This window comes from Ceratotherium simum, chromosome 5 (genome assembly GCF_057802395.1).
Source record: "Ceratotherium simum simum isolate JZ-2026a chromosome 5, ASM5780239v1, whole genome shotgun sequence".
NCBI classification, from domain to species: Eukaryota; Metazoa; Chordata; class Mammalia; order Perissodactyla; family Rhinocerotidae; genus Ceratotherium; species Ceratotherium simum.
Genome location: NC_141904.1, coordinates 19,704,373 through 19,717,776, shown reverse-complemented (window position 1 = coordinate 19,717,776; position 13,404 = coordinate 19,704,373). Strand labels below are relative to the sequence as shown.

Sequence of the window (13,404 nt, the reverse complement as noted above, 5' to 3'; positions counted from 1 at the left end):
TTGGGTTTTGAATTTTTTTTTTAAATGCACGCAAGTAATCAAAAGTAAAACTAAAGTAGCCTAATTTCCCATGAGTAGGTGGAGAGCTTTCCCTTCTACACAGTGAGGAAGGGTTTGAATCAGTAGTCCCAGCCTGCTGGGATAAGTGAGAAAACCCAGGAAGGCTCTTTTTGCACATTCTTTTCTCATAAAAATGCTCTATTTTAACAGAAAACAGTAAATATTGTTTCTAATTTTACAAAAATCTGGGCTATTGGAGGAACAGCAGAGAGCCAATTTGACTGGTGTGAAGTAAGGAGAAAAAAAAAACGGTAGAAATTGAAGTCAGAGAGGTATGGGCGGCAGGGAGAGGAGGCGTCTGCAATCTCTACTCTACCCATTTAAAACAGTGAAATGCGACTCTTCTCCAGGTGGTATTAGCCGCCAACCCAGTGGGCGAGAGGAACCCAGTCCACGTGCCCACTCTCCATTGGACCAGTACTTCCTTGGGGTGGACTGAGAGAGACACCACCCCAGGACACTCACCCTTTGTTTGTTCACATATTTTTGGGTGACGATAAGGCATTGAAAAGCCCTTGTTTCACAGAGCTTATCGCAACCTCACACTCCTACACTAGAATGTGCATGGACTTTCTTCATGATAAACACATAAGCACCACAATGTGAAAGAGATACTGGAAAAAAGAGAAATAAAAATATTGAGGCAGGATCATAGACTCTAAATGCTCTTTGTCTGTCCTGAATTAAGTGAGGACATTTCCCAGAATCCTGTTTATTTGGAAAATTGGAAAATTCTAACAATCACCAAAAGTGGTTTTGCTTTTCTTAGGTATCCTGACTTCCCTCTGTACCTAGACCTGATCACAGTACTCTGGCTGATTAGATTGGATCAGACATCAGGAAATTATCAAAAAGTAAACCTGCATTCCCCTGGGTTGTTAAATACTCATTAAACATCTGTTTCATCAACTGATTTGCCCAAACTGCTGGGTGCTCCCCACTGCTGGGGCACTGAGGTCCTCTCTGAGCCCGTTTTTCTCCAGCGACCCAAAACCCATTCTGGGCCTGTTGTCCAACCTCTGTGTTCACGGGCTGGGGCTCAGGATTCTGCTCTGTTGTTTGCAGACCTATAAATAAATGCTTTGCCTCCTCACTGACTGCAAATTAGGGATCAGGAGAGCATCCATGCACATTCATTCATTCATGCCTTCATTCTCTTTCCTTTTTTGAGTGCCTACTGGAGGTCAGGCATGGTTCCAGGGATTGAGGAGACCCCCTAGTACAAAAAAAGTGAAATAAGTGACTATAGGAGGGGAAAAGTGGGGCTTACACTCTAGTGAGAAGACCTAAATAAGTACATATGAAATATGTCAAGTGATAAGTGCTGGCCCACTGTCCCAGGGGGACTGCTGCATAGTGACTCCCGGTGACAGCCTGAGGAAATCCTAGAAATGGCTCTGAGGCTCCCATGCTTACAGTCAGTTTATTCACTCACTGTGACTGAGGCAAAGGGTCCCTTGATCTTACATTATCCTTTGGAGACTGGAATTTTCCCTTTTAAAACAACCCTTCCTATTCTTTATAACATTTTATCTGAATAAATTAAGGGCAGGGGAGAGGGGTGAATATTGATCACATGGAGTGACTTCCTTAGGGATGGCTGTGTATGTGACAGACTTAGATAAACACAGATTAATTGAAACAAGTCAACCACCAAGTTAGAGGAAAGAATTATCACAAGATTATAAGTACCAGACATAACTTTTAATTATAATTGTTCAGAAACAATCCTGATTTCTTCTAAGTATAACTTCAAACTAGTAATGAGGTTAAATAGCTTGGGCTATAAGATTTAGCCACTTTAAATAAGGATACCTTATAAAGTACTTTATTGTGGTTCACAAATATCAAGGTGCTTCTATATGGCTTCTATGATTGTCACAGCAGAACTTCAGTAGATACAGAAAGAAAAATGAGGTGCAGAGAGGTAAGTCTCAAAGGCAGATGTTTAAGAGGCCACATTACACACAAGGAATCAGAACCCAGGTCTTTGTCAGATGCCTGCTCCCCACCCGCACTCCAAGAAGACATTTAAATAACAATTGAAATAATCTCTGGACACCAATAAATTCATGTGGTATGTACGCTTTCTAATAAAACAGAGTTTCAAAAATAAAAATACTTTCGGGGCCGGCCCGGTGGTGTAGCGGTTAAGTTTGCACGCTCCACCTCAGCGGCCTGGGGTTCACAGGTTTGGATCCCGGGCGTGGACCTATGCGCTGCTTGGCAAGCCATGCTGTGGCGGGCGTCCCACATACAAAGTAGAGGAAGATGGGCACAGATGTTAGCCCAGGGCCAACCTTCCTCAGCAAAAAGAGAAGGATTGGCAACAGATGTTAGCTCAGGGCTCATCTTCCTCACCAAAACAAATCATAATAATAAAAAAAAATTTCATTTTAAAATTTAAAAATTTACCAGTTACTATTCCAATGGCATTCACACTAAAGAATGAATAACAGGTGAAATTAATTTTAATAATATATTTTAATTCAATATATCCAAATTTTATCCTTTCAACATGTAATAAATACTTAAAAAGTATTGAGATATTTTAATTTTCTCATATTAAATTTCTTCAAAATTTGTGTGTATTTTATACTTTATTTTTTAATTCAGATGCAAAATTTTCATTCACAACACTTGCTCTGCATTTAGATTTCATAAAATTTACATTTGAAAAAGTCAATTCACATACCGAAGTTATTCTAAGCATACTGAAAAGTTTTACAGTAACTGAGTTGAGAATCGATATTTAAATTAATTAAAATTTTAAAAAATACAAATTCAGTTCCCCAGTTGCACGAGCTACAGTTCAGGTGCTGCAGAGTCACCTGTGGCCAATGGCTGCTGTCCCCGACAGTGCTGATTTAAAGAGCCACAAGGAGGTTGCTATTAACAGGACGGCATTCAAAGCAGACTGTCTTTAATCTCGTCTCAAAACTAAATAACTTCCTTGTAGCTTAAACTCTCCACTGTTCTCATCAACATATTATAAATAATTAAAAATTTTCTTAATTTTATTTTCTCATATCTGCCATGTTTTCTAGTAAAGTTTAAGCTGCATTTAGATTTTATGTGTAAATGCTTCCTATTGAATTATGAAGAAGCTTATGATGATGTGAATTCTAAAATGACCCAGTCAGTCATGCCTCTCTCCCCAATGCAAACATTACTACAAAGTGTTAAACCAACCCTTAAAACCAGTGTTAAAAAGGAGATCTCATTATATTTTTTACGAAGTAATGATTAAATATTCCTTGAATATTTATTTAAATAGAACAATTCCTGAGAATCAAAACATGAAAATATTTTTATACCTATGCTTTAGTTCTCCAATTTAGTTCATTATCTCTTTACAAGTTGAGTGTTTAAAATATAAATGCAAAACACAGGAATTAGACTGAATTACAACAGCTACAGAATTTCTTACTTAACTTACACCTATGTGACACTTGAAATTATAAAACCCACTCATCAAAATAGATGATCAAAAAAGATCAAAATCTTTACTGAAAGTGAGTAATTAATCCTGCGCTCAAGCTGTTGCAAAACCAGAATGCGATTCAAGAGCGGAGCCCAGGCCGCCTGTCTGAAGGCGGGACGCCTCTCCTCCCTACAGCTTGGCCCTCAGGGCTTGGTCCCGCAGCTCCATGGCTGCAACAGCAGACAGGTGGACTTCATCGGGCCCATCCGCTAAGCGCAGAGTTCTCGTTAGGGCATACCTGGAAAAACAGAGAGCAGGGATGGCAGGAGTTATCAGACAGGAACATGATACTTTAACGTCAGTCACTCTGATTCTAAGCCATGACTATTAATTTCTGATATCTTGCCAAGGCAGTGATAAGAAAAAGAACACGGGGAAAATCAAGGAATGTAAGCCCAAGGATTTCTGAAATGCCATCTGCAAGTTCTCACCTTGGGAAGTGGAATCTCAAATGGCACAGGGCAGTGGGCTCAATCTCAGTCTTGGTTTGCTATAGGTTAGCAGAAGTTGCTAGAACTAAGAGCTATCTTAGGTAAGCCACAGGCAGTGAAGTATAAACATATAATACTTATATACTATAGATATATAGTGCTGTAGATTTAGTTCTCTCTTAAGGTTAAAAATTGATGGGGCACCAGATTCTTATCTCCAGTGTGATAGAGAAGGGGCGCCGTAACCGTGTGGTGATGGGCAACCAGAATCTGCACCGGAGATGGTCATTGCATGCCCTGCTGCAGATGGGACCGAAGCCTCCGTGTGGAGGTGCTAAACCGTCCTAAGTACAGACCTAAGCCTGGCTCCGGCCTCCTTTTGGCCATCTCTGCTCCCTCCTCCCTTCCTGTTTCAGGGTGAGCCCTCACGCTATTTCGCTGTAGCTCAGGAACTGCAGTGTGTCCCCTCAGCGTAAAAGCTAACATGAACGAGTGAAACGATCACTGTAATCATAAGAGCAACACTTTACTGGTGCTGAGCTCTCTATTCAAGTACCCATGTTACTTCATTTAGCCTTCAGTTTTACTTTAGCGTTAGTTATTTTCTTCTTAACCAACTAGTGTCAAAGCATCTGTAGATTTTTTTTTTTTTTTTTTGGTGAGGAAGATCAGCCCTGAGCTAACTTCCATGCCAATCCTCCTCTTTTTGCTGAGGAAGACTGGCCCTGGGCTAACATCTGTGCCCATCTTCCTCCACTTTATATGGGACGCTGCCATAGCATGGCTTGACAAACGGTGCATCGGTGTGAGCCTGGGATCCAAACTGCTACGCCATGGCGCCAGCCCCTGCATCTGTAGATTTTTAACACCAAGCCTATCAAATGTAGACGGCTATTAAACGACATTCACTCACATGTTAGCCAGAGGGTAATCCTGGGAAACGCCTGCACCTCCACACACTTGGATGGCCCAGTCAATGATTTTGCAGACGGCCCGAGGGGCAGCCACTTTAATCATTGCAATCTAAATAAGCAAGATATAAAAAGAATGTTCCTTTCTTAGACAATACACAATGTGGCAGAATTTGATATAATCTGTATTTTCTTTGTGAAGTGAAACAAGGGAACTTTCCCACACAGATTAACCACTGAAACAGGATCTTTGATGAAAGCCAACAAAGAGATCTGCTGGAATGCAGCTAATGGCCATATTTCAGTCAATACAGACCTTCTGGAAAGAGATATCTCTTCCAAATCACATTTTATTAATTTATTTATAACTTGCCTTGTTTCCAAAAGGATTTCAGGAATAATCATATTCATCATCTTAGGGATCATAAAAAGAGTTGAAAAGTCTTCACTAATCACCACTAGTCATTTTTTTCTTATCAATTTTATTGGCTTTTAGAATTAAACGATCATATTCTTATTCCATATAAGCCAGAAACATAAGAAGGCAGGGGATGAGAGGTGCCTCTTATGAAATATTTACGATGCGGCACGTAGTGCTATGCATTCTATAGCATCTTGATCACTCTTCACCAGAACCCTAGGCCACAGGCAGAAAGGTTAGATACTTTGCCCAAGGTCACAAGGCTAGCAGAAAGTGACATACTGGGTACAATTCCAAGTCTGTATAAAGTCTAGAATTTCCCTACTCCCTGTTGCTGCATCTCAAGAATGCTAAAGATATTCTGCATCCTGAAAATCATTCCCTAAAGCAGCCCATGAAAGGAAAACCAGCAAGTAACATAGATTTACAGTCTTTAAACCAAAATCACATGGAAGCTTCCAATATTCTGCGTGCCATCAAGGCGCCATGAAACTTGAAATGCCCAGTGGGTGGGAGGAACTGGAGACGGCTTGGCAGGTGGTCGTCCAAGGGGCCTCACCTCCTTCTTAGCTCCAGCGCTGCCCAGAGTGTCTATGCTGCGGGCGGCTTTCAGGGTCAACAAGCGGATCTCCTCGATGGCAATGCGGCTTTCCGCAATCCAGTGAGCCACCACCTCCTGCAGGGGAGCAAAGGGCAGCAAAAAGGAGGAGGACATAAGCTGGCGTCTGATGTCCTCATGTAACACGGCCTCGTAGTTTGGTGAAAACACTCTCTAGGCCAAGGACTGTTCCCAAGCCTTACTCTGTATATTTTTAAAAGGAAAAGTTAATTTGTTTGATATACAGCAGCCACCACATACCCATGGAATGCTGCAATTAACATTGGCAGATTTTAGAAATTTTATTTGCTCAGAAAAATCATTTTTCTGAGCAATGTCTAAAGTCAAGATGGCTGAATTGAGGAACTGTCTTATTGCCAAAACACTCCTCACTGACCCTCTTGAATGCTAATCGCACAGTCTCACTGAAACTTGGATAAATGTATGGTGGTAGACCTGCTTATAGACAGTCTAGATAACCCCCAGGACAATTTCAGTGTGGGGATGGTCCGATAGTCCTTTGTTGTGTTATTTATTTAGTAAAAATTACCTTTTTCTTTGGGGAACAGTTCTACAAATTTTAACACACGTATAGATTGGTGTAACTACAATCAAGATACAGAACAGTTCCATCCCCCCCTAAAACTCCCTCATCCTGCCCGTTTAGTCACACCCTCCCCCACTCCTAACCTCTAGCAACCACTGATGGCTTCTCAATCACTATAGTTTTGCCTTTTCCAGAATGTCATATAAATGGAACCATACAGCATGTATTCCTTAGAGACTGGCTTCTTTCACTCAGCAAAATGCCTCTGAGTTTCATCCAAATTGTTCTATGTATCAACTGTCCATTCCTTTTAATCACTGAGCATTGTTTCATTGTAGGGATGTACCACAGTTTGTTTATCCATTTACCCGTTGAAGGACATTTGGCTTTTTTATAGTTTTTTGTGATAATTAACAGAGCTTCTGTAAACATTTGTATATGGGTTTCTGTATGAACATACCTATTCTTTTTTTTTTTTTTTTTGTGAGGAAGATCAGCCCTGAGCTAACACCCATGCTAATCCTCCTCTTTTTGCTGAGGAAGACCGGCCCTGAGCTAACATCTATTGCCAATCCTCCTCCTTTTTTCTCCCCAAAACCCTAGTAGATAGCTGTACGTCATAGTTGCACATCCTTCTAGTTGCTGTATGTGGGACGCGGCCTCAGCAAGGCCAGAGAAGCGGTGCGTCAGTGCGCACCTGGGATCCAAACCCGGGCCGCCGGTAGCGGTGTGCGCACTTAACCGCTAAGCCACGTGGCCGGCCCATCCTATTCATTTTTTAAAGCAGATGCAAAGGAGTGGAATTATTACGCCATGTGGTAAATGCTCATAAGAAGCTGTCAAACAGTTTTCCAGAGCGACTGTACCGTTTCAAATTCCCACCAGCAGTGTATGAGAGTTCCAGTCGCTCTCCAAACCATCAGCACTTGGTATTGTCAGTACTTTTTTATTTTAGCCATTTTAACAGTGTTCAGAGGTATCTCATGGTATTTTGTTTTTTTTGTTGTTGTTGTTGTTTTTAAAGATTTTATTTATTTATTTTTTCCCCCAAAGCCCCAGTAGATAGTTGTATGTCATAGCTGCGCATCCTTCTAGTTGCTGCATGTGGGACGTGGCCTCAGCATGGCCGGAGAAGCAGCGCGCCGGTGTGAGCCCGGGATCCGAACCCGGGTCGCCAGCAGTGGAGCGCGCTCACTTAACCACCAAGCCACGGGGCCGGCCCCCATCTCACAGTATTTTGAATTTGCCTTTCCCTAATGGCTAATGATGTTGATCACCTCTTGATGTACTTACTTGCCATCTATATATTCTCTTTAGTGATGTGTCTGTTCAAGTCATTTGCCCATTTTTTTTAACTGGGTTGTTTTCTTACTGTTGGGTTTAGGGAGTTCTTTATTAAGGATACAAGTCATTTTTCAGATAGGCAATTTGCAAATATTTTCTTCCAGTCCATAGCTTTTCTCGTTCTTTTTGTTTTTTTGCTGAGGAAGATTCACCCCAAGCTAACATCCACTGCCAATCTTTCTTTCTCTTTTTCTATATGAGCTGCCACCATAGCATGGCCACTGACAGACCACGTGGTGTAGGTCCACGCCCGGGAACCGAACCCAGGCCACTGAAGCGGAGCATGCCAAACTTAACCAGTAGGCCACTGGGGCTGGCTCTTTTCATTCTCTTAATAGTGACTTTCATAGAGCGAATATGTTTAATTTTAATGAAGTCCAATTTGTCAATTTTTTCTTTTACGAGTAGTGCTTTTGGGTCATGTCTAAGAACATTTTTGCCTAATCTCATGTCATGAAGATTTTCTTTTAAAAGTTTTTTCTTTTAAAAGTTTTATAGTTTTTACCTTTTACATTTAGATCTATGCTCCATTTGGAGTTAAATTTTGTGTAAGGTGTGAAGTTTAGGTCAAGTTCATTTTTTTGCTTATGAATGTCTAATTGTGCCAACACCATTTACTATAAAAACTAACCTTTCCCCATTGAACTGCCTTTGCACCTATATAAAAAATCAGTTGACCCATATTTTTATGAGTCTATTTCTGGACTTTATTCTGTTCCAAAGACCTATATGTCTTTTGCTTTGCTAATACTACACTGTCTTGATTGCCACAGCTTTTAGTGGTCTTCAGATCAGATAGTGTGATTCCTCCAACTTTATTCTTCTTTTTCAAACCGTTTTGGTTATTTTAGTTCCTTTGCATTTCCTCATAAATTGTAGGATCAGCTTGCCTATATCTACAAAACTGTCCTGCTGGGATTTTGATTGGAATTACATTAAATCTACAGATCAATTTGTGGACAGTTGACATCTTTACTATGTTAATCTTCAATGCATGAACACAGTATTTCTCTATATTTATTTAGGTTTCCTTTGATTTCTTTTATCACTATTATAATTCTTAGCATGTGGATATTGTACATGTTTGCTAGATTTGTTCCTATTTCTTTTTTTAGTCTATTGTAAACAGTATTTTTAAAATTTTAGTTTCCAATTGTTCATCACTAGTATATAGATATAAGATTGATTTTGTGTGTTGACCTTGTATCCTACGACTTTGCTAAGCTCTTATTATTAATCTTAGGAGGGTTGTTTTGTTTTGTTTGATAGATTCCTAAAGATTTTCTAACAATTATGTTGTCTGAAAATAGGAAGTTTTATTTCTTTTTTCCCCAACTATATGCACCTTGTTTCTTTTTCTTGTCTCACTGCATTGGCTAGAACTTCCTCTATGATGATAAACAGGAGTGGTGAGAGTAAACATCCTTGCTTTGTTCCCAGTCTTGGGGAAAAGGCATTTAGTCTTTCATCATTAAGTATGATGATAGCTGTAGAATTTTTTAGATGCTCTGCATCAGGCTGAATAAATTCCTTTCTATTCCTAGTTTGCTGAGAGTTTTTATCATGAATAGATGCTGAATTCTGTCAAGTGTTTTTCTGCATCAACTGATATGATCATGTAGTTTTTCTTTTTTAGGCTGTTAATGTGGCAGATTACAATGATTAATTTATATAATGACTGATTTTGGCATATGAATCAGCCTTGAATTCCTGGGATAAATCCTACTTGGTTGTGGTATACTATTGTTTTTACGTATCGCTGGATTTTATTTCCTAATAGGTTTTTGCATCTATATTGGTCTGTAGTTTGTTCTTGTCTGGTTTTGGATTAGGGTAATTCTGGTCTCATAAAATGAATTGGCAAGTGTTTCCTCCTCAGTTCTATATTCTGGAAGAGACTGAGGAGAATTGGTGTTATTTCGTCTTTAATTATTTAGTAGAATTTACCAGTGATGCCATCTGGGCCTGAAGACGTAAAACTGTCCCCTATTTGCAGATGATATAATTATCTGTGTAAAACCTCAATCTACAAAAAAACTCCTAGAACCAATAAGTGAGTTCAGAAAGGTCACAGGATACAAGATAAACATATAAAAATTAATTACATTTCTACATACTAGTAATGAACACCTGGACCAAATTAAAAGCATGATATCATTTACAATCACTCAAAAAACTGAAATACTTAGATGTAAATATAACAAAACATGTATAGGACTTGTATGCTGAAAGCTACACATGGAAAATAAAAGAAATCAAAGGAAAGCTAAATAAATGGAGAGACATACTGTATTCATGGATTAGAAAACACAACATACTAAAGATGTCAATTCTTCCCAAACTGATATATAGGTTTAACACAATTCCTATCAAAATCTCAGCAAGATTTTTTTGCAGATATAGACAAGATTATTCTAAAATTTATATGGAAAAGCAAGGGAACTAGAATAGCTGCAACAATTTTGAAAGAGAAGACTAAAGCGAGATGAACCAGTCATCCTGATTTCAAGACCAATTATATAACTATAGTAATCACGCCTGTGTGGCATTGGCAGAGGGACAGACGATCAACAGGACAGAAAAGAGAACTCAGAAACAGGCCCCCACAAACATGCCTGACTGATTTTTGAGAAAGGCATGAAAACAATTCAATTAAGGAAGCACAGCCTTTTCAATAAACGGTGCTGGAGCACTTGGACATCACCCATAGGCAAAGAAATAACCCTTGACCTAATTCTCATACTTTACATAAAAATAAACTCAAAATAGATTGCAAACTCAGATGTAAAACATTTAGAAAAAAATTACAGGAGAAAATCTTCAGGATCTAGGGCTAGGCAAAGCATTCTTGGACTTGACACTGAAAACATGATCCATAAAAGGAAACCTGCCAAATTAGAGCTCATCAAAATGAAACAGTTTTGCTCAGTGACAGACCCTGTTAAGAGGATGAAAAGATAAGCTACAGAGTGGGAGAAAATATTTGCAAATCACATATCTGGCAAAGGATATTATCCAGAATATACAAAGAACTCTCAAAACTCAACAGTAAAAAAACAGACAATCCAAGTAGAATACGGGCATAAGACATGAACTGAAGAAGACATCAGATGGCAAATAAGCACATGAAAAGGCATTCGACGTGATTAGCCATTAGGAAAATATAAATTAAAACCACAATGAGATATCTCTATAAACCTATCAGATGGCTAAAACAAAAAAATAATGACACCGTCATATGCTGGCGGGATATGGAGAAACTGGATGACTCATACATGACTGGTGAAAAAGGAAAACAGCAGAGCCATTCTGGAAAAGACTTTGGTGGTTTCTTAAAAAAACCAAATGTGCAACTACCATATGACCCAGCAACTGCATTCTTGGGCATTTATCCCAGGGAAGGAAAGACTTCTGTTCACACAAAAACCTGTACACAAATATTTATAGTAGCTTCATTGGTAACAGCCCCAAACTGGAAACAACCCATATCCCTCAACAGGTGAATAGTTAATCAAGGAAGCTACTCAGCATAAAGAGGAACCAACTATTGATACACATAACCCGGATGAATCACCAGAGAATTACGCTGACTGAAAAAAACCAACCCCAAAAGTTTCCATACTGTATGATTCCATTCTTGAAATGACAAAACTATAAAAATGAAGAACAGATTAAAGGTCACCAGGGGCTAATGAGGAGGTGGGGGTGAGAGTGAAGTGGGTGTGGCTATAAAAGGACAACACGAGGGGGCCGGCCCCGTGGCTTAGTGGTTAAGCGCGCGCTCCGCTACTGGCGGCCCAGGTTCGGATCCCGGGCGCGCACCGAGGCACCGCTTCTCTGGCCATGCTGAGGCCGTGTCCCACATATAGCAACTAGAAGGACGTGCAACTATGACGTACAACTATCTACTGGGACTATAGGGGGGGAAAAAAAAGGAGGAGGATTGGCAATAGATGTTAGCTCAGAGCCGGTCTTCCTCAGCAAAAAGAGGAGGATTAGCATGGATGTTAGCTCAGGGCTGATCTTCCTCACAAAAAAAAAAAAAAAAGGACAACACGAGGGATCCTTGTGGTGAGGGAAATGTTCTGTATCTTCGTTGTATCAATGACAATTGACCTTGTACTATAGTTTGGCTCTGATCTTGTACTATAGTTTGGCAAGATGTTACCATTGGGGGAAATATCTGGGTTAAGGGTACAAGGGATCTCTCTCTATTATTTCTTACATCTGCATGTGAATCTACAATGATCTCAAAATAAAAATTTTAATTAAAAAAATTGGTACTTGCTTCTCATTTGGCTTAGTGAACTTGCTCTGAGTTTTCCCCATTGGTCAGAACGTGGAAGAGGAGTGGGGAGGTAAGTGGAAGAATATGGACACAAAACCTCACCATAAATCCCACAAGCAACCAAACTCAGAATTCAGCACTGAAACTCAGGAGACATAACAAATGCTTCCGGTTGGCTGTAATAGGTTTTCTTCATTCCCAATTCTAACCATAGAACTGGTGTTTTCAATGGAGAATAATATTTGTTAAGATAAGTTTGACCAGCAGACAATTACAGTGCTCTGATTTGACCCACATTAACCTTCCACAGCCACCTTTATGCTTGGTCATGTTTGCTCTAGTACATTTCTTCACCAGTGGATATTTGATCAGTTTCCCTACCAGTGATGTTCAATACAATAGCCGGTAACCACATGTGGCTATTGAGCATTTGAAATACACCTAGTCTGAACTGAGATGTAGTATAAGTGTGAAATACACACCAAATTTAGAAGAATCAGTATTAAAAAACAGAATGTAAAATACCTTATTAATATTTTTATATTGATTTCATATTGAAATGATAACATTTTGGCTATCTTCAGTTAAATAAAATATACTATTTAAATCCATTTCATCTATTTCTTTTTACTTTTTAAAAATGTTGCTACAAGAAAATTTTAAACTACATTTGTGGCTCACAATATATTTCTATTGGACACCTCTGCCCTAGAGGTTGAAACAAGGTTCTGAATTAACTTCAAACAAGCCACCAGTGGTCAGTGAGTATCTTTCTGATGGCTGTAAAACTGGGTGATTATAACGTCATGAATAGACTCAAAATGCATTTACTTCTTAGCTTTAGAATAAAGGAAACTGTTCTCAGTTGGCTCTCCACAGACCCTAGATTTGCTGAAAAACATTAAATGGGTAGAAACTGAGTGCTCTAAGGGGTTGCCAGATTTATTTACTAAGACAGAATTTTGATACAGAACTTTTTGATTTAGTGCCTGGAATTATTTAGAAGGCAGCTGGAAGGAGTCTCCAAATTCAGAAAATAGAATGTTACTTTAACGAGTTGAAAAAAATGAAAAAGTTGGCCCAGATTTTTGTTTATGACATGCTCACACATCTCTCTTGCTTCTGCCAGATCATTTTCTTTGTGCCAAAGGCAAGAAGTTTCCAGCGAAGGAAGGTATAATTTTGAAAAGCTCAGGCTTGTTCTGCTTGATACATTAATTCTAAAAAGTAGGAGGGAAATTTCCCTTTAGTACAGTATTAAACATCTCTCATGAAAGCAACACTTGAGCAGAGTGCTTATTGTGTGTTCAAGATGCCTGT

At 39.3% G+C, this 13,404-nt stretch overlaps 1 protein-coding gene across 1 annotated transcript in view; it reads right to left on the bottom strand.

Moving 5' to 3' along the window:
- Positions 1-1,743: 1,743 nt before the first annotated feature.
- ACAD11 (acyl-CoA dehydrogenase family member 11) overlaps positions 1,744-13,404 on the bottom strand; it is a 78,646-nt gene continuing 66,985 nt past the window's right edge. The window contains exons 18-20 of the mRNA XM_004419364.3: positions 5,867-5,983; positions 4,889-4,998; positions 1,744-3,782 (exon numbers count right to left, since the gene is read on the bottom strand). Coding sequence (XP_004419421.2) covers positions 3,674-3,782; positions 4,889-4,998; positions 5,867-5,983 — 336 coding nt within the window. The 3' untranslated portion in view covers positions 1,744-3,673. The remainder of the gene's footprint in view (positions 3,783-4,888; positions 4,999-5,866; positions 5,984-13,404) is intronic.